The following is a 21283-nucleotide window of genomic DNA, read 5'->3' on the forward strand; positions in this document are numbered from 1 at the left end:
GCTTACCAGAGGTTTTTTTGTTTTGTTTTGTTTTTTCACTTGTTTATTGGTCACTAGCATGTCTTTAGTGAAATGTTTCTATTCAAGTCCTTTGCCCATTTTCCTTATTGGATTGTTTTCTTTTGGAGGAGACCATGCTGTTGCAGAATTCTCTACATGTTCTGGATATTAATCCTTTATAAGTGAGTCTCAAATATTTTCTCGCATTCCCTGGTGGTCTTTTCTTCATTTCTTTGCACAGTACTTTTTGGTGCTCACAAAATCAAGTCCATCTGTCTTAATTAGGGTTTCTATTGCTGCAACAAAACACCATGACCAAAAAGCAAGCTGGGGAGAAAGGGATTTATTTGGCTTACACTTTCATGTTGCTGTTCATCACCAAAGGAAGTTAGGATCAAAACTCAAACAGGGCAGGAACCTGGAGGCAAGAGCTGATGCAGAGGCCATGGATGGGTGCTGCTTACTGGCTTGTTCCCCTTGGCTTGCCCAGGACCACCAGCTCAGGGATGGACTACCCACCCTGGCTTGGGCCCTCCCTCATTGATCACTAATTGAGAAAACACCTTCTGCCTTGATCTCATGGAGGCATTTCCTCAGCTGAGGCTCCTTCCTCTCTGATGACTCTAGCTTGTGTCAAGTTGTCCAGTACAGCATCTTTCTATTTTCCCCATTTTCTTTCCGAGACAGGGTCTCACTATCTTGCCCACACTGGCCTCAAACTCGCCATCATACAGAGTGCACCACTGTGCCTAGCTTCTAGTTCAGGAAAGCGCTGCCTGAGGCACAGACATTGTCACCCAGGTCTTCTTCCAGGTCTGCGGCGTTCCTCCCCACTGTGGCACTCTTTGGCACAGGACTTGCTTCTTGTGCATGGTATACAATAGGCACTTAACTCATATTTGTGGGTGTGAACACCCTCAAGGGTGCAGGATCCTTGTGCCACTTAACACGTGAAAGTTTCCTTTCCTCTCTAGCCAGACTCTGAGCTCCAAGGACCACCCACTCCTGTCTCAGTCACTGAGAAGATCCCTTGGGTCTGGGGCTCTACACTGCTGTGGACACATGTCCTCAGGTCTAGGTCTGAAGAAATGGGTGAAGCTAAGAAGAAGGAAAACACAGGGGCATCTCTGCTGTGGCCTCAGGACTCGCTCCAGAGGGAAAGTTAGAGATTTGTGCAGCATCCTGAAGGTTGCGTCAGATTTCTGCAGGCAAAGATCATTTATGATGGGGGTTGAGTTGGGTAGCTAGGGCGCCAGTGAGGAGGCGAGCCTGGGCCCAGAGTCTGTGATGTGCAGGGAAAGGGGGAAGCATGTGTGTCTTTCAACTCTCATGAGTGATGAGGAGCCACAGAGGTCTTTGAGAGGAATGACTTTTCTTTTCTTTTCTCTTCTTTCTTTCTTTGTTTTTTGAGACAGGGTTTCTCTGTAGCTTTGGGGCCTGTCCTGGAACTAGCTCTTGTAGACCAGGCTGGCCTCGGACTCACAGAAATCCACCTTCCTCTGCCTCCTGAGTACTGGGATTAAAGGCGTGCACCACCACCGCCCGGCTTGAGAGGAATGACTTTTCAAAGCCAGTTATCAGGAGGCCAAAGGAGCATTCTGTGAGTCTGAGAGCATCCCGAGCTATGGAGTTGAGAACTTTGTCTACCAACAAGCAAGCAGCCTCAGCATTTTGGGAAGTTCAGGAAGATACATTCTGACCTGTAGCTGGTAAGACTGGAGGTGGGAGACAAATCTCAAGTAAGCCCACTGTGCTTTCTGGGTGCACTGGAATAGTCACTGGGTCTCTGAACTCTTGGTTTGGGTAATAGGGAGGGGCCAGGGAGAAGTAAGGAAAGAGACGCAACTGTTCTCCTGCCTTGAGGCTGAGTCCTCAGGGGTGGAGCCAAGGAACACAGATGACTTTCTGGGACACTCCCATCAAGTGAAGGCATTTCTAGCCACTCTCGGCACCAGGAACTCAGGCTTCTGGCTCCCTGCTGGTGGCTGCCCCAGCAGTCCTTAGGAACCCTGCCTTCCTTGTTGGGTTGGCCAACATAGCAGGTGAGATAAAACCTGCAGGCTCTGGGACCAAAGGGCCCCCAGGGTGTCCCGAAGAGGCTTCTGGGTGCCCGCCCAGCTGGTCACACTGCTCTCTTAGGCACCCGAGTTTAGCTGAGGACTGGTGATGTGTGTCCTGCTCCTACTGCTCCTGCTGGCCTCTGTCTTCTCAACAGGTAAGTTGCACAGACCTAGTGACTCGCACAAAGTCTGGCCTCTGGGGACCCGGCACAGCAGCCAGACTGTGCCTAGGTAAGATATGGCTGAGCACACCCCATTCCTGGGGGACTGAGAGGTCCTTGGTGAGGGTGCACTGTCTGGAGCACCCCTTCTTGGGAAGGTGACAGGGCTCTGAATGTGCTTCAGAGCCCTGTCTCCCCGTCTCTTCTGTCCTTCTCCTACCTGCCTCCAGGCCAGACCACTTGGGGTGTCTCCAGCCCCAAGGATATGCAGGGTCTGAAGGGGTCTTGCCTGCTCATCCCCTGCATCTTCAGCTTCCCGGCCAATGTAGAGGTGCCTGATGGCATCACAGCCATCTGGTACTACGACTACTCCGGCAAGCGGCAGGTGGTGAGCCACTCGAGGGACCCCACCCAGGTGGAGGAGCGCTTCAGGGGCCGCGCTGAGCTAATGGGGAACGTGGATCACAAGGTGTGCAACCTGTTACTCAAAAACCTTCAGCTTGAGGATTCCGGCAGCTACAACTTCCGCTTTGAGATCAGTGACGTCTACCGCTGGTCAGACGTCAGAGGCACCAAGGTCATCGTGACAAGTGAGGAGGCTGAGGACTGACCACTCTCGGGGACTCCCAGGCTACTGTGCCACCCTGGCCTTTGGCTTGGACCTTACCCAGGTCTTCAGCCTCAACTCCTGCTCTGGTCTTGGCCTAACGCTGTTTCCCTCTGTGACACGGGGCGGGGGGTGATCACCAAAAATTCTCCTTCCCTTGAGGTCCCCCTGACCAGGCTCACCCTTTGGTTGGGGTTCTGGGAACAGAGGTTTAAGGGGAGATGAAGCCTAGGCCTGAGAATTCTTGTCTTTGTCCTCAGAGGACCCCAGCGCTCCCACTATCACCGCCCCAAAGGAGCTGCGTGAGGGCAGGGAGGTGAACTTCAACTGTTCTACGCCCTACGTGTGCCTGCAGGAGAAGGCCAGCCTGCGGTGGGAAGGCCAGGACCCTTCTCGTTCCGTGACCTTCAGTCACCAGAGCCTTGAACCCACTGGCGTCAGTCACCGGGAGACCCTGCATATGCCCCTATCCTGGCAGGACCACGGCCGGGCCCTACGCTGTCGGTTCTCACTGGCCAGGCTCAGCAGTCAGAAAGAGGTCTACCTCCAAGTGCAGCGTGAGTGTGTCACAACCCTGTCACGGGACACTTTTTCTGTGGCTCCCTCTGAGTCCTGATAGCCCATGCTTATCATCCCCATACCAGGGAGGTAGAAATGCATGGATCTCTGGGGCTTGCTGGCCAGACAGCCTAGCCTACCTGGCAAGTTCTAGGTCAATGAAAAACTCTGCCTGAAGAAATAAGGTAGACAGCACCAGGAGGGCAGCATTCAAGGTTGATCTCTGGCCTCCATATGTGTGCATGTGTGTACCCCATATCTGTGACCACCCCACACACACACACACACACACACACACACACACACTCATGCACACATGATGGGGGTGGGAGGATTCTTAGCCCCTTGCTTATAAATTTTTCTGAGAACCAATGTTTGCTGTCTCTGACCCCTGAAATGAAGTGGCTCTTCCCTTTCCGATAGCTACTACAAGTCACCAAGGCAAGTAGAGCGCTTATGACCTGATCTATGTCAGTCATCCCCACACAGGATGTGGAGAAAGTTAGAACACATAGGCCATTGATAGCCACACATTGACAGCCATTGATGGCCTCACATAGGCCAAGTCCACTTTCTCAGAGTCTCATTAGAAAAGGAGGGAGGTAGGAATGCGTTAGGAATGGTGTGTGTGTGTGGGGGAACAGATGGCCCTAGGCTTCGGTCTTCCTTAGAGCAGGTATGTGAAAGAGGTGTGCCAAACACCCTGCCGTTCTCACGCACCACATCTGACATCCCATCATGCTTTGCAGATGCCCCCAAAGGTGTGGGGATCCTCCTCAGCTCCTCAGGAAAGAACATCCTTCCAGGGGATCTAGTTACACTTACCTGTCAGGTAAACAGCAGCTACCCTGACGTCAGTTCTGTGTTGTGGACCAAGGATGGAATGAGCCTCCCAGCCGGTGGCCGTGTGCTGCGGCTCCCCTCAGCAGCCTGGAATGATTCCGGGGTCTACACCTGCCAAGCAACAAATGATGTGGGCTCTATGGTTTCACCTCCAGTCAGCCTTCATGTTTTCAGTAAGTTCTGGCTGAGGCTGGATCTAGCGAGAGAGCTGAGGGGACCTGGTGATAGGATAGTATCAGAGGCTTGCATACCCATGACGATGCCTTCTCATAGTGGGCAAGTCAGGAGGGCCCTGGGAATGAGTGTCTCCAGGGGGCACCTCTTGTATGGGGTGGGGGTGGGTGTCAGTATAACCTGTAGAGATTGAAGCTGACTAATATCCAGAACTCTAAGGGTGTGTCCCATGCTGTTCTTGCAGTGGTTGAGGTCAAGATGAGCCCGACAGGGCCCATCTTGGAAAACGAGACAGTGACGTTGGTTTGTACCAGCCCCAAAGAGGCACCCCAGGAGCTCCGCTACAGCTGGTACAAGAACAATATTCTCCTGGAAGATGCCCACTCTCCCACCTTGCACCTGCCTGCCGTCACCAGGGCCAATACTGGCTTCTACTTCTGTGAGGTGCAGAACACCCAAGGCCGTGAGCGCTCCGGCCCCGTGAGTGTGGTGGTCAGATGTAAGTGGCCAACCTGTGAGGCAGCAGACATCATCAGAGGAGGTCCAAAGGGTGGATGGAGTTCCTGCAAGAAACCTGGGGTCCCTGACAGAGTATCATCACCCTTGGCCCAGATGTGGACTAGGCAGCCAAATGGGGATAAGCGTGTGCCCAGCTCTGCATCCCTACACACGGCTGACCTTCCCAGACTCGGTTTCCTCTTATGTTTACAAGTTTTTTATTTAGAAAAAAAGTTCAACCTCATGAAAAGTTGTAGGAAACATTCAAAAACATTCAACATATACCTTTATTCTAGAGTCTCTGCTGGTTGACATCATGTTGCAGGCACTGTAGCCTGTCTCTGCGTGTGCACTTGGGTTATACTGTTTATCCCATACACATACATGTGCACATGTGTGCATATATATAAAATTATCCCTCTGTATACATGCACACATGTTACTTACATACCTTCCTACAGGTGCACTTAGAATTAAGATAGGGTTACACCACAAAGAACTTTTCTTGCACCTTTAACCCCAGAACTCAGGATGCAGAGGCTAGTGGATATCTATGAGTTCTGGGCTAGCCAGGGCTACGTAGTGAGATCCTGTCACAAAAAGAAAAAAAAATCAAAGTTGAAGAGGTATCTGCTACATCCAGTTTCCGAATGCCTGAGTTTGGTTCAGTCAGCGGGAAACATGCGTGCATCAGCCTTATGCTAGCTACATTTGGGTCAAGCCAGTTAACACATGCCTGGCTCACAATTAAGTGCCAAGTAGCCTGTGAAGTCACCGAATTCCTGCATCCGAAGCCTGCTGATAGCACAATATACCAGATAGCCAGTGGCTCTCCTAGGCTTGGCACCGTATATGGCTGATCATCCAGTAGCATGAGAGAGGGTCACATGTAATCCACTAGCCTAGGCAAAGGACAACATTCAAAGCACAGTTTATACTGACATGCACACCATCATAGAGGTGAAAAATCCTGAGCAATAGTAAGTGGACAATCATCTGTATATATGTGCCTGGAGTTGCGTGTGTAAGGTTTGTTTATGCCACCCCTGGTCAGTGCACATTTCCCAAGATTCCCCTGAACATGACCCTCACTCCAGGATCACACCAGGAACTAGGATGCTGGTTCCAGATTTTATGGGCAGTCCTTGACTCTTCCCCGTCCTTCTTGGAGGTTACTTCTCAGTTTGCAATTGCCTGAGATGTGTTTGACTGGGAAGGCCACACATAGGTGTGACTCTGTGTCTGCCTTGGAGCATCTCACTGGGAGACACTCAGGGCCAGTTTGTACTGTGTTGCTGCTAATGGTCCCTTTGATCGCCTGGTGAGAATGCTACCCTCTGCCTGGACTGCTTCAGCTTTCTCATCTTTAAAATGAGACACTGGCCAGGCAGGATAGTACAACACTGTAATCTAGCGCTGGGGAGGCTGCTGAGGCAGAGGGATCACCAGTTTGGGACCAGCCTGGTTACAAAGTGAGAACCTAATTTGAAGCCCTGACCTCCATTTGTAGTGTGGGCATGAGGGTTAACCAGGCTAACAGACTTGCCCATCCAGAAGGTAAAGTATATTCAGAAGTGCTCAAGAGGATCTGAGACCATTCTGTTCCAGGTCTCTGTGGGGCAGAGGGAACGCATAGGCTACAACAGGGGATTCAGGAGGTGACCTGTCTGAGGATGACAAGCCACCTCTGGTTCCCACACAGATCCACCCCTTGCTCCAGTCTTGACTACTTTCCTGGAGACACAGGCTGGGCTTGTAGGCATCTTCCATTGCTCTGTGGTCAGTGAGCCCCTGGCCACGCTGGTGCTCTCACACGGAGGCCTCACGCTGGCCTCCAGCTCCGGAGAAAATGACTTCAATCCTCGCTTCAGCATTTCCTCCGCCCCCAACTCCCTGCGCCTAGAGATCCGAGACTTGCAGCCCGCTGACAGTGGGGACTACACATGTGCAGCCACCAACTCCCTTGGAAGCGCAACTTCCAGCCTGCACTTCCTTGCTAACGGTAATGTGGGCACACACTGAAGGGAGGACCAGTGGAGGGTGTTCAAGGAGGGACCAAACTCTCTGGCTAGGTCCCACGGAAGATCTGGTCTCATATAGTCACATGAGCCTTAGAGATTTCTGGAAGAGAAGGCAAAAAGGGAAACGTAGTTGATCAAATTTTCTCTCCCTTATCTCTGATTCTGTACTTGGAGGGTCTTTTACAGACATCCATTTATTTTTTATTTCTTTAGCTTTGGGGTCAGGATCTTTGTTAGGCATTAGATGTGGGAGACAGAGAAACAGAATCCTCCAGTAGTTGGAGCACACATTGTTGGTTCTTCCTTCCAAGGCCCTGGGAGGCATAGCTAATCCATCAAGCCAGATTTTTGCTGGGTTCTTTTTTTCCCAACCACATCTGGTGTCAGTGTTGGGGACTGAGCCCTGGCCTTCAGCCATGCTAGGCAAGCACTCTGTCACCTGAGATACAGTCCTAGCCCTCAGTTCAGGTGACATAAGCCTGGCTCGAGGTAACCCTGGCTTCAGTACATCTGAACTGATATCTGAGACCACAAAGCCCACCTCAGCATGTGGAGAGAGATGTCCAGAGGGCTTCCTGCAGAGCCGCACAGAGGGTCAGGGCTCTCACAGCTTACCCAAGCCTATTCTCTGCCCCCCTCCTCCAGTGGCCCGGCTCCTCATCAGTCCTTCAGCACAGGTGGTGGAAGGGCAGGCCGTGACTCTGAGCTGCAGGAGTGGCCTGAGCCCGGCATCTGACACTCGCTTCTCCTGGTACCTGAACGGAGCACTACTTCTCCAGGGATCCAGTAGCGACCTTCTGCTTCCTGCAGCCTCCAGCACTGATGCTGGCTCGTACTACTGTGTGGCACAGACTGGCCCCAGCACCAGCGGCCCCTCCCCGCCTGCCGTCCTCACTGTGCTTTGTGAGTGGGCCTGGCCACTGCCCACGATGTGGGATTATCCCATTGGGACCCCAACAGCCACCCCCTTTCATACCCCTTTCATATTCTCCTGACCCTAGGTCCACATCAGAGAGTGTTCATAGGCCATTCCACAATGGACCCTATCAACCTGGCTGGAAGCTGGGGGGGGTGGGACGAGGCAGATCTTAGATCCCTAAGTTCTGACATCCAGACCCAGCCTTAGCTCCTAAATTGTTCCATGGCTCTAGGTCCCAGCTTGTCCCACCATCAGGTATCAGATATCACGTTTTTCAAAAAGATGTGCATGTGTGCCACAGACTGACCAGCTCCTCTGTGCTCCCCAAGATTAATGCTCCATATGAACCCTAGGGTCACACTTGAGGGCCTTTCCCAGTGGGTGCATTCGTGGGTTTTCTAGTACCGGAGTGAGATTATGTGGGAGACTGGTCTGCTAGCTGTCCTTTGGCCAGGTGTTTTGAGAAATCTCTAGAATGGAACCTTTTTTTTTTTTTTTTTTTTTTCACTTGCTCAGCATGTACAAGGCCCTGTGTTCAACTCTAGAATCACTTAGTGACTCCTCTGGCTGCTGCACAAAACAATATGAGCAAGGGAGGGTTTCTTCTGACTTTCATCTTGACCATGGAGTCTAGGCCCTAGGAGGAGGCAGCCAGTCTGCAGTCAGGAAGCAGAGGGAGACAGAGGTTGACGCTCAGTTTACTTTCTCCTTTATTTATTTATTTATTTATTTATTTATTTATTATTTATTTATTTGGCTTTTCGAGACAGTATTTCTCTGTGGCTTTAGAGCCTGTCCTGGAACTAATTCTTGTAGACCAGGCTGGCCTCGAACTCACAGAGATCCGCCTGCCTTCCAAGTGCTGGGACTAAAGGCGTGCGCCACCACCACCCGGCTCACTTTCTCCTTTTTATTCGGGCTGGGACCCTGGATGCCACCCACCTTTAGGGTGGATCATAACACCTCAATTAATTCAACCTAGAAACCCCACAATGTGCCCATAGGTTCATCTTCTAGATGATTCTAGAGCCTTCAAGTTGGCACCTTTCAACATCAAAACTGCCGAAATAGCAGCGAAGCTAGAGAGGCCATCTTAAGTGTTATTTAGTATGTCGAGATCTAGACTGGGGAACAAATGGAGGTGAGATGAACTTTGAGGTATTGTTTAGCGACAGAAGGGGGTGTAGACAGCAGCACTCGTGGGGACTGCCCTGAGGGTATTCTGCTTCAGAGGTAGATGAGACATGCAGGGTGGCTGATAATACACAGATGAACGCCAATGTCGTCTGGGTACCCTTGTGCTGTGCCCACCCTACATAGCTGTTTGTGGCTGCTTGGTGTGCTTCCTGGGGTTCTCACATAGCCATGAAATGAGTGCCGACTGCTCTTCCTCTCCGTAGACCCCCCAAGAAAGCCCACATTCACCACCAGGCTGGATTTGGATACCTCTAGTGTTGGCGCTAGACGGCGTGGCCTCCTCTTGTGCCATGTAGACAGCGACCCTCCAGCGCACCTGCAGCTTCTCCACAAGGGCCATGTTGTGGCCACTTCTCTTCCTTCGAGGTGCAGGAGCTGCTCCTCGCGCACACAGGTCCGCAGAGCCTCCAACTCACTGCGTGTGGAGATCCAGAACCCAGTGTTAGAGGACGAGGGCATGTACCTGTGCGAGGCTAGCAACACACTGGGCAACTCCTCTGCCTCAGCCACCTTCAATGCTAAGGGTAAGGAGTAGAGGAGGAGTGAAAACCTGAGCTCACACTACCCCTGCATTGAGCAAACTGACCGGGCAAAACGACCTCTGTCTACAACGGGAGGAAACAGAGGGAGCCTCAATGTCCCTCCCTCTACATCCTGGGACTTCGAGGCTTGCCTCTGAGAAAGTACCGTGGGGCTGCCTCACCCTCCATCCCTTTTCCGTACCCCTCTACGCTCCCACATCTTACTGGCTTTCCTCTCCATCCTTCCCTACTTAAAGTTGGAAACCGAGCCTGGGTCAGGGTGGGCTTTAAGTGAGGCTAACCCGAGAGAGGCCTGTCTCCAGCGAGTCCCTGCTGCCTGTCCTCCAGCCACCGTCCTGGTCATCTCACCGTCGGACACACTGCGTGAGGGCTCAGAGGCCAACCTAACGTGCAATGTGAGCCTGGAAGTTTCTGTCAGCCCTGCCAACTTCTCCTGGTTCCGGAACGGGGCGCTGTGGACCGAGGGACCACTGGAGACTATAAGGCTGCAGCCCGTGGCCAGAACGGACGCTGCCATCTACGCCTGCCGCCTCCTCACCGAGGACGGGGCTCAGCTCTCAGCTCCTGTGGTCCTAAGTGTGCTGTGTGGGTGATAACTGAGGGCATCACAGCTTGGAGGGCAGTGGGGTCGGGCTGTGTGTTAAAGGGCAAGGACGGTGAAGGGGCCTGAAGGATGGAGGAGCCTAGAGGGCAAACACACCTGAGGGGTGGAAGGACCTGGGGGTTAGGGCTGGGCTTGGGGCCTGAGGAGATAAATGCCAGCTCGGAATGACCAGATGGGCTATGGAGTATGTGCAAGAGGAGGGGGCACAGAGTGGTAGCTAGAATGTAGTGAGATTGGCTGGGGTCACCTGAGTAGCTACCCCTATTCCTGTTCATGCAGACGCCCCAGACCCTCCAAAGCTGTCAGCTCTCCTGGATGTGAGTCAGGGTCACATGGCTGTGTTTATCTGCACTGTGGACAGCCATCCCCTGGCTCGCCTGTCTCTATTCCGTGGGGAGCATCTTCTGGCCACCAACTTGGAACCTCAGCGTCCCTCCCACGGCAGACTCCAGGCCAAGACCACAGCCAACTCCCTGCAGCTAGAGGTTCGAGAACTAGGTATTGAGGACTCTGGAAACTACTACTGCAAGGCCGCAAATGCTCTTGGATCAGCCAACAGCTCACTCTTCTTCCAGGTCAGAGGTGAGTGGCAGCCCTCTGACCTAGGGTGAACCCTGAGAGCCAGAACTGCTCCAGCCGGACACTGCACTGTGAGTTCCAGGCAGACGTGTGCAGGCTGAAGCCTTCACAAGGTCTCCATCGGTGTCCACTGTTCCCACCTGCACTAACTGCAGTGCCTGTAAGGTAACCACGCAGGTGGCTTGTTTCGGCTGGAGCCTGCCCTCCCTCCCTCCTTCCCTCCCTCTTTCCCTCCCTCCCTCCCTCTCTCCTTTTCTGATCTTCTGAGACAGGAAGTCTCTGAACTTACTATGTATCCATGCCAGCCTCAGACACCTGTCTCAGCTTCCTAGGGTCTAAGACTACAGAGGTGAGCTACCATGTCCAGCTGGCTAGAGAATTTTCTAATGCAGCTTATTTTGTAATATAATTTTGCTTCACTTAAAAATTTTCATATAAAATCCAGTACATGCATGTTATACATATGACTGTACATATCCATACAAATAATATATTTATCTTCTTCGTTCACATATGCATAAACACATATGCATATACCATTTATGCACATGTGTGTGATATATTCATTTTTGTTGCATAGATGTATGCACATATGCATATATATTCTCCATAGAAAGTCTCCGACAGTCTCCTAGAACAGGTATCCAAAGTAGCAAATACCTGTAAGTCAGACATTTCAGGAGGCAGAGGCAAGGAGAGAGCAAATTTAAAGTCAGCCTGGGGTGCATATGTCTCAAGAAAACAATACAAACAGTCCATGTAGGGAAATACAGCAGAAAAAAAGGAAAGGTGATAACCACAAGGCCAGGGCCAAGGAGGCACACATCCTTCTCTCAGAATGTGAAACAGTGGCAGTTTGGGACATTTGCTTTGATTCTACCTGTCTTTTCTTTTCTTTTCTCTTTTTTTTAAAGGTGTGTGTCACCGCTGCACAACCTTTTTCTTTTTAAGATTTTATTTATTTGCCATGTACAGTGTTCTGCCCACATGTATGCCTGCACATCAGAAGAGGGCACCGGATCTCATCATAGATGGTTGTGAGCCGCTATGTGGTTGCTGGGAATTGAACTCAGGACCTCTGGAAGGGCAGCCAGTGCTCTTGATCTCTGAGCTACCTCTCCAGCCCCCTAATTTATTCATTCATATGTTAGGCAGAGAGACTGAGGGCCATGGGAGCATCCTGAAATAGCAGCCCTGCTGACCGTGGGCTAGTTTAGTCCTGGCTTGGCTTCCATCTCGGCTCTAGTGTCTCTCCTCCTCCCTGTCTGACCCCTGATTCCTCTATGCCCACTCCCCACTCTCTGGGCTGTTATGGCCTACATCGTGGGTGAAGGACTTGGCCAGAGAAGGGTGGAAAAAACCAGCTCTTGTCAACCTTCCCTTCAAACGCTGGGCTACTCCTGGGGAATGCAGCGAACAGTCAGTTCAGTGGCCCCAGCATGAGCCAAGCCCTCCTCAGGCAGCGCTTTGTGGTCAAAGCATCCTTTCTTAGGGCTGACACATGTAAGGTGCTGGGCCAGGTACTGGTTGTAGAACATATCAACTCCATTCTGTCGAGGCTCACCTGCCACAGGTAAGAATGATCGACAGAACAAAACCCAAAATTCAAATGCGGCATACTGTTAATCCCTGCCCTCAGGAGGCTGAAGCAAAGGTCATCATAAATCCAAACCAGCCTGGGCTACACAGTGAGTTGTAAGTTAGCCTGGTGCTACAGAGAAAGACTCTGTCTAAAAAAACCCAAACCAAAAGACCAACCACTCATACCAAAGAAAAAAACCAAACCAAACCAGAAACCTGTACTTCAGGTGGTAAGAAGTAAGGGCACATTTCAGGCAAGGAGCAGGGAAGACGAAGATCCAGACCTGAGGGAGCCCTCAGCAGCTGTAGACACAGGTTTGGGGTGCTTCACTCTTCTGGAGACACAAACAGAACCAAACAATGGGAGGAGCCGTGGCAAGCCCTCATCTACCCCATTTTCTCCTTGCAGGAGCCTGGGTCCAGGTTTCACCATCACCTGAGCTCCAGGAGGGCCAGGCTGTGGTCCTGAGCTGCCAGGTGCCCACAGGGATCCCCGAGGGGACCTCCTACCAGTGGTATCAGGATGGCCGGCCTCTCCTAGGTTCAACCTCATCTACACTCCGCATTGCGGCCATAAATCTGAGGCAAGCCGGTGCCTACCACTGCCAAGCTCAGGCTCCGGACACAGCTACTGCCAGCCTGGCTGCCCCTGTCATCCTCCATGTATCCTGTAAGGCTGTTTTCCACTCACGTGGGGGAAGGGAGATGTTCCACAACAGACCTTGCATGAGGGGCAACCTAGACACATCCTGACCCTCCTCATCTGATGTAGACACTCCACGCCAGGCCACGCTCAGTGCCCTGCTCGGCACAGGCCCTACACGACTCGGCGTCCTGGTCTGCAATGTCCACAGCGACCCTCCAGCTCAGCTGCGGCTCTTTCACCGGAACCGCCTCGTGGCCTCCACCCAACAAGGCTCAGAGGAACTGGCGAGCAGTGATCCCCGGCTGCGTGTGACTGTGAGCACCAACGAACTACGCCTGGAGATCAACTTCACGGGGCTGGAGGATGATGGCCCCTACACCTGTGAGGCCACCAACACGCTGGGTCAGGCCTCCGCTACAGCCGACTTTGATGCCCAGGGTCAGTGTGGAGAGATGAGGGGATGCTGGAGGTTTTATCCTAGGAACATAAGCCCGAGCCCCAGCCCTGTGCTAATTAAGAGTATGGTTTCTGGACTTGGGGTACATGAAAGGCCTTGTTTAAAAACTGGGTGCCCGGTACATAAAGCTAACCAGAAAAGACATCTCAAGAGACACCATCGCTGTCCAGGGAGCCCTTTCCACCCATTCACCCTTAGCTAGAGACAGGGAGGGGCTTGGGACCGTCTGGACTTTGAAGAACTCTACTCAGGACCCCCAGGTTCAACCTATGGACCCCTTTAGCAGCAGTGTTCCTGGGGAGCCTGAAATGTCTCTCAGTAACAGAGCCGCCTGAGCCATGTGGAGATAATGTCTTGTTTCACACAGCTCTAAGACACTCACTTGTGACTTCCTCCTTCCCCCAGCTGTGCGTGTGCTGACGTGGCCCAATGCCACTGTGCAGGAGGGTCAGCAGGTCAACCTGACCTGCTTGGTGTGGACTGCCAAGCAGGCCCCGCTCAGCTACACATGGTACAAGGGTGGGCAACAACTCCCTGGTGCCCGTTCCATCTCCCTGCCCAATGTCACAGTCATAGATGCCACCTCCTACCGCTGTGGTGTGGGACTCCCTGGCCAGGCACCTCATCTCTCCAGACCTGTCACCCTGGATGTCCTCTGTGAGTCTGGCTGGGTGCGGGCAGTGGTGGAAAGACAGAAACTCAGGAGGCTCAGGGCATGGGAGAGCCCCCTAGTGTGCAGCCTGAGAACTCAGCTACTAGCTAGCTGTGGAGCACGGGACAAGGGACTTTAAGAGTTGTTTAAGGGTTGGGGAAGATGGGGACTGGTCCTCTCCCTAGAAAGGCAGACAGTAGGGAACTCTCCTACTGCTTCTAACTGGCCTTCTCAAGTCTGCTTTTGAACTCTGTACGCCTCCTGGATCTCTACAGATGCACCCCGAAGCCTGCGACTGACCTACCTCCTAGAGTCGCAGGACAGGCAGCTGGCCCTGGTGCTATGTACTGTGGATAGTCGCCCACCCGCCCAGCTAGCTCTCAGCCATGGTGGGCGCCTTCTAACCTCTTCATCTGAAGCCTCTGTCCCCAACACCCTGCGCCTAGAACTTCGGGACCCGAGGCCTAGCGATGAGGGTCTCTATAGCTGCTCTGCCCACAGCCCATTGGGCAAGGCCAACACCTCCCTGGAGCTTCGGCTAGAAGGTGAAACAGGGACCAAGGTTGCAGGGGAGGGAGATACCTGTAACGTCTACCTGGGCCAAACTGACTCTGGACTTCTTGGTTCAGGTGTCCGAGTGAGGATGGCGCCTGCTGCTACGGTGTCCGAGGGGGAGCCTGTCACAGTGACCTGCGAGGACCCTGCGGCCCTCCCACCCACCCTCTATGCCTGGTTTCACAATGGCCGTTGGCTTCAGGAAGGGCCAGCTCCCTCACTTCAGCTTCTGGCGACCACGCGGGCTCACGCCGGCGCCTACTTTTGCCAGGTGCATGACACTCAGGGCATACGTGGCTCCCGACCTGCCACCCTGCAAGTTCTCTGTAAGCAGGGGTTCCTTGGCTGGGACTTACAAGGATGAAGGTGGCAGAGAGTGCTCCCAGCACTGGCTTAGGGTGGGCATGGCACTACAGAGGGTCTAGAAATGGACACGTGGAGAAAAGAGGGCATTGACAGTGAAGACGGAGCTATCACGGCCCTAGGAACCCTGCAAAAAGGGCTCTGCCCACAGGCGTTTGATAAGGCATAGTTTTTAGGAGGGGGACATTTGTCTGGAAACTAGCTTCACCAACACTGGGCAGATGAGCAGGGCCCCCCTCTGTGTTCTGCCCTACCTCTAGATGCCCCTCGGGATGCTGTCCTGTCTTCCTTTCGGGACTCGAGGACCAGGCTCATGGTCGTGATACAGTGCACTGTGGACAGCGAACCACCTGCTGAGCTGGTCCTATCCCACAACGGCAAGGTGCTAGCTGCCAGCCATGAGCTTCCCAGCTCTGCATCAGGGACAGGCCACATCCAGGTGGCCCGAAATGCTCTTCGACTGCAGGTGCCAGGCGTGACCGGAGGCGATGACAGTGTCTATGTCTGTACAGCCCGAAATGCACTGGGCTCCATCAGTACCACACAGAAGGTCCCGGGGGAGACTGGTGAGTGGGACAGGGTGAGGAGGGGGCTAGGGTTTGGGATTCTGGTGTTGTGGGGCTGGATCCCATGTGAGGGCGTGCCACCCTGAAGGCGTATAAATGAACTATTTCCTCCCTGAGAAGTCTGATCTGCTGGAGGAGGCTTGGCCCTTGGGGAAGGGGTAGACCAGGCTGAGGGGATGATGCAGCCCTATCGTCGAAGTAAGGATGGGTATTAATGTCTTATGGAAGGAGTGGGAGGAGACATAGCCTGACCTCACATGCCCTTCACTGGGGAAGCCTGGGGTGGGAGCAAGACAGATGCCCACCTTTGAGAATTCCAGGCTGAGGGCAAGATGCAGCCTCCCACTTCAGATGGCCTTTTCTGATGCTGGAGGCTCAGCCCTGTCATGAGAACCTCAAAAAGAAGATGCGATCATGTTGTTTTTAGCCCCACCGTGGAGGGCCTTGAGCCCAAGATAAATTGAGATCACCCCACAATGTACAGGTCCCTGACCAGTTTACCTGTCCTTCTACCACAGACATACATGTGGCAGCTGAGCCAGGCTTGGACGTGCCAGAGGGCATAGCCCTAAACCTAAGCTGCAACCTCCCTGGTGGCGCCAAGCCCACGGATAACTCTACCATCACATGGTTCTGGAATCGCCATCCGCTCCGTACACAGCCTATGCCCACACTCTCCTTCAGCCATGTGTCCCGAACTCAGGCTGGGCTGTACCACTGCAGGGCTGAACTGCCCACCGGGGTCACTACCTCTGCTCCTGTCATGCTCCGTGTCCTCTGTGAGTATGAACCCATCTCTGCCTTGTCTCTCTACATCTCATCTGTGTCTATCAGGTCTTTCCCTCTGTACAGAGTAAGAGTTTTGAAGATAGGTATGGGATCTTAGAACACTGGCATTCCCGCTGACTGTGTATCTATGCTTTCGCCCCCCACCTTTGAAATAGAGGGCACATTCATCCTATCCTCTTGGGATGAATACAGAAGATAAAACAGATTGAATGCCTGGTGCACAGGAGACCATCATTAGCCTTGGGTTTCTCAGGCCATTCTTCATCTGAGCTCGAGCTGTATCAATCAGTCACTGCTTGGTAACGAGTTATCCCAAATTCACAATTCTGTGAGTTAGAAATCTGGACAGGGCTCAGCTTGGCAGTTCTGGTCTCCTGACTGCAGTTGACTAATGGCTCTGCTGAGACGGAACAGTCTAAGATGGCTTCACCTGTGACTGCAGGCTGGCCTGAGCTTTGCGAAACAAGGTTGTTTCAGGAAGCGGAAGAGAAGCTGTAAGACATCTTGAGATCCAGTTCCAAAGTCCCACCATGCCATTTAAAAATGTGTGTGCATATTCTCTGTGTATGTGCGCGTCCGTGAGCGTGTACCCGTTTGTGCACGCGTACATGGCGGGTAACAGCCACTATCTTTATTACTCTCCACCCCATCTTTTGAGACCAGGTCCCTCACAGAATCAATTCAGCACGTTTGGATGTCCACGGCGCTCCAGGGATCCTCCTATCTCTGATTGAAACCTCCTATCTCTGATTTCACAGCGCTAGGATTCTAGGTTTTTACATGAGCGCTAGGGATCAAACTCAGATCACCCTCATGCCTATGTAGCAACTACTTTACTGACCAAGACACCCTTTCTTTCCCTTAATGTCACTTTTGTCTCAGGAGTGAGGAAATGATCTTCACTGTCTCCTGGAAGGACAGCAAGGCCACAGCTGCGGGAGGGATTTTGGGCGGTGTCTACAGTCACTATATTCTTCTTCCCCACAGATCCTCCCAAGACGCCCACTCTGACAGTGTTTGAGGAGTCTCAGGGTGGCCTCCAGGGCATCCTCGACTGTCGAGTGGACAGTGAGCCCCCGGCCAGCCTCACCCTCCACCTGGGCAGTCAACTCATAGCCTCCAACCAGCCTCAGGGTGTTCTCACCAAACCCCACATTCATTTTGCCTCCCCGAATGCCTTGAGACTGGACATAGAGGAACTCGGAGCCAGCACTCAGGGGGAGTACGTGTGCACTGCCTCGAATGTCCTGGGCTCTGCCTCAGCCTCAGCCTCCTTTGGGACCAGAGGTGAGGAGAATGGCGCTACCAACTGCTGGAATCACTCTGCCCAAGATCCTCATGTCCTTCTCAGACTTCTGCCACTAGACAACTTGTCTGTCTAGTCTAAACAGATTGCGTGGGGGGCTCTCTTGCACAGGGCTTGGAGGTGCAGTGAAAGTTAAAGTCAGTTCTACTATGGTGGGGTCACCTCAGGAGGGAGTGATGGGGGCCTGGAGCCCAGAGCGCTCGTCAGCTTCCTCTTATATTGCAGCGCTGCACCGGCTGCAGCTGTTCCGGCGGCTGCTCTGGGTCCTGGGATTTCTGGCAGGCTTCCTGTGCCTGCTGCTGGGCCTGGGAGCCTGGCACACCTGGAGGTGGGTCCAGAGCTGGGTGGGGGACTGGGATACTTCTTCATTCTGCTCACCCCATTCTCTCCATTGTCCCCCAAACCTTTGAAGGGAAATTCTCAGCCCTCAAATTTCCCTTCCCACCCTCTCCAAATTTGGGGATCCCCTCCTAAATCACCTCTCCAGTTTATCTTGCAGTAGCTTTCCTTTGCTTGTGTCTACTCTGTGCTGAAGAAGGAGCTGGGGCGGGGGGAAGCAAATGAGGTGTCCCACACTGCGCAGTGCTATTGCCTTCTGCAGTGGGGGAGGCTGGCAAGCTGCGGGGAGGGACTCTGAGTCTGCTCTTGCCCATGCAGAAGGAGGCATTCTCATAAGATGAACGTGAATGAGAACTCAGCAGAGATGACCACCCATAAAGACACTCTGCAGGTATATCCATATGTGGGCATGCGTAGGTGTGGCAGTGCCCCTCTGGCATCTGGACAGCGTTCCCATTCCTAAGACAGCACTGGGACCAGGGGCGGTTGAGAGAGGCACACAGGAGCCTGGGTTTCTTTGGGGAAGGGGGAGAGCTTTTCTGACTGAGGCTCAGAGCAGCTATGTGTTTGCTGGGTGCATGACTCGGTGGCATGGGTAGCCTTATCAAGGCATTTCCTGTGCCTCCACCTCTGTTTTGAAGTCTTTCTTCCTCAAGTCTGATAGGTGATAGGCAGGAGAGAAAGGCCTTCTTCCCTCCCCTAGCATATTCCTCTTCTGCAGATGACCTTTTCCTAGGACCACAGTCAGTGTTGGACCTCCTGTGACTCAGGTTTTCTTTATGGGAAGCTCCTAGGACTGGACGCAGCCACACATGAGACATCATCTTGTGTCACGCCCCTGAGCTGATGGATGACTTACCTGCCCTCAGGAGGAGGTGGTTGATGCTGTCTGACAACTCAGGTGTTGTGATCAAGGTCCTGCCTACGTCTGCACCAGCTGCATGGTAGCATCTGACTTTCCCAGACCTGCTTCCAAGAAAAACTATCCAGAGGGGGAATGGAGGCCAACTGGCTGCCTCCAGGGCTCTGAGACTGTCAGCCATGTTGCCCACATCTTTCTGTGAAGCTTTCCTCTGTGTCTCTTGTCATCTTTCTTTTCAAAGGCCACCATGGACTTTCTTGATTGGTTAGAACAGCATCCGGTCACCTTGAACTTTCTTGATTGGTTAGAATGACACCTGGGTCCTCAGAGACTTTCTAAAATACTCTGTACCAGACAGAATATAAGTCAGGCTGTTTTAACAATCCAGTGACTTCTGCGTGACAGAATTTTATTTTTCTCTCCTGTACTGGTTATGCTATGGAAGAATAAGATATTGGGGCTTAGAATCCTTCTCTCTTGCTTTTTCTCCATCACCCAAATGTTGCCTTTGACTATGAGGTTCAGGTGACTGCAGTGAGCTTGGTCCTACAGTGAGAAGGAAGAGAGGAGCGAAGGGCACGCCTGTCCCCACGGTCTGTGGAACTGGAAAGTATGGTTGTCAATTCTCCCCACTCCTCAGCAGCTAGAACTTGGTCACACAGACACACGGTGCTGTGAGGGAGACTGGGAAATGTCCTCTTTATTCTGAATCTTGACTACATTTGGAACCTGTATTTCTGAAAGATCCCAACTGTGGACTCAGCCCTAGGACTTTTGATATTTAAGAGACTGCCTTCCTCACACTTGGCTCTGACTCAGTGTCCTTGGCCATTCTGGTTCTGGGCTTCCTGGAAGGCTCTCCCTCCTGTATGATAAAACAGAAGAAACCAAGACCGGGTGGTCCCTAGGTGTCTTAGTTACTGTTCTTTTGCTGCAAAGAGACACCATGACCAAGATAACGCTTATAAAAGAAAATACTTAGCTGGGACCTTGCTTACAGTTTTAGAGGGTTAACTCATGACCATCATGGTGGGAAGCAGACAGTTGTGGCACCAGAGTAATAGCTGAGAGATTTCTGTCCCAGGCAGCAGGGGAGAGAGAGAGAGAGAGAGAGAGAGAGAGAGAGAGAGAGAGAGAGAGAGACAGCCCCTGGCTGGTGTGGACTTTCGGAGCCCACCCCCAGAGACACTCCTACTCCAACAAGGCCACGCCTCCTAATCCTTCCCAAACAGCTCATCAACCAGGGACAAAGCGTTCAAACACCTGGGCTTATGGGGGCCATTCTCATTCAAGCCATCACACTCAGTAGGGCAAGGGCATGCCAGGCAGACATCTCCATACAGGGTGTTGTCCCTCCCAACTCTACAGCTGTACCAGCTCTTTCAAGAACAAGGAGCAGACAGGGGTGTTACCTGTTCAAATATGAACAAGCATCCCTCTCCATGGCAGAGTGAACAATTGTTCATTTCCTGGATGCCCATGCTCCAGAGTCTGTTAAAACAAATGATTATCACTAAGAAGGAATGAAGTGTCCTGGGAGGTCAGGGAATAGGAGGAACTGGGCCTGCAGTGGGTTGGCCACTCCTGCCGCAGCCTGGTAGTAGATGGTGCCAGGAACAAAGGGCCTGGAGCTGAGAACCTGGACAGTGGTGGGGCCAGAATAGGGCTAGAAGGTTGGGAATGAATCAGGAAAGGAGTAACTGTGTAGCCAAGATGGTGCTATTGCTTGTTCCTCCCCCGCCTCCAACAAGGTCTAGCGTAGCTCAAACTGACTTCAATCTCGTAAGTGGCTGAGAACGGATGACCTTGAACTTCCGATCCTCCTCAGGCCCCTTTTGTTTTTGTGCCTGAATACCATATTTTCTCCAGGAGCCTGTCTAGCGTGTTCCTCCAATAAACTTCCATTCCAAGATACAATCGGAGTCAGTTTTCTTCTTGCAACCAAAACGCCTAGGTGAGAATTCACAGAATTCAATTAGTAGTCCAGTGTCTCAGACGCCGTCTGTGGGCAGGTGGCCAGGGAGTGCAAATCACAGGATGCTCACCTCACACTGTCTGCTGGAGTCACCTGTGTCCCTTCCTACTCCTCATAGCTCCTGTGATGGGCTGCTCACTCCTAAGGACCAGTACAGGTTCGGCATATGTCTTGTGACATTGTTTCTTCGACAATTTTGTTGAGTAGGACAGAAAACCAGCCTTAACCCAGAGGCAGGGAAAGGAGAGAACAGACCTAGGGCAGCAAGATGTTCCAGGCTATCAGGGATGACCAAAGGGTGATGGGCACTGTGGGTTTGGGAACATGTGACTTGGGTCTTTGTTGACTCGCATGTCCTCCCAAGGGGGTGTGTTGAAGAATGTTCAGAGAGGCTAGTTGGCTCAGTCCTTAGTGGTCTGAAGCCCTTAG

The 21283-nt window shown here is 52.5% G+C and overlaps 1 protein-coding gene across 3 annotated transcripts; it reads left to right on the plus strand.

Moving 5' to 3' along the window:
- The first annotated feature begins 1740 nt into the window (after positions 1-1740).
- Siglec1 (sialic acid binding Ig like lectin 1) lies at positions 1741-20796 on the plus strand. 3 transcript variants are annotated; one of them, XM_048460098.3, is made up of 22 exons: positions 1741-2042; positions 2140-2215; positions 2452-2811; positions 3089-3385; positions 4136-4402; positions 4648-4902; positions 6604-6903; positions 7568-7825; positions 9242-9562; positions 9908-10165; positions 10464-10766; positions 12754-13014; positions 13117-13428; positions 13853-14104; positions 14375-14644; positions 14729-14980; positions 15278-15583; positions 16102-16362; positions 17360-17659; positions 17904-18006; positions 18336-18408; positions 18739-18872. In XM_048460098.3, exons 2-22 carry the CDS (start codon positions 2167-2169, stop codon positions 18751-18753), a joined length of 5073 nt encoding a protein of 1690 aa, XP_048316055.3. In that variant the 5' UTR covers positions 1741-2042; positions 2140-2166; the 3' UTR covers positions 18754-18872. The 3 variants fall into 3 exon arrangements, with proteins under 3 accessions (XP_048316055.3, XP_048316054.3, XP_048316056.3); XM_048460097.3 differs by having other exon boundaries at positions 1745-2042; positions 18805-20796; XM_048460099.3 differs by lacking the exons at positions 1741-2042; positions 2140-2215 and having other exon boundaries at positions 2786-2892; positions 18805-20796.
- Positions 20797-21283: the final 487 nt, after the last annotated feature.

This window comes from Myodes glareolus, chromosome 10 (genome assembly GCF_982192425.1).
Source record: "Myodes glareolus chromosome 10, mMyoGla1.1, whole genome shotgun sequence".
In the NCBI taxonomy this organism is placed as follows: domain Eukaryota; kingdom Metazoa; phylum Chordata; class Mammalia; order Rodentia; family Cricetidae; genus Myodes; species Myodes glareolus.

Coding starts and splice junctions, on each gene's coding strand:
- Siglec1 (XM_048460097.3), top strand. CDS start 2,167: ATGTGTGTCCTGCTCCTACTGCTCCTGCTGGCCTCTGTCTTCTCAACA. Junction 2,812..3,088: donor CACCAAGGTCATCGTGACAA/GTGAGGAGGCTG, acceptor CTTTGTCCTCAG/AGGACCCCAGCGCTCCCACT. Junction 15,584..16,101: donor GAAGGTCCCGGGGGAGACTG/GTGAGTGGGACA, acceptor CTTCTACCACAG/ACATACATGTGGCAGCTGAG.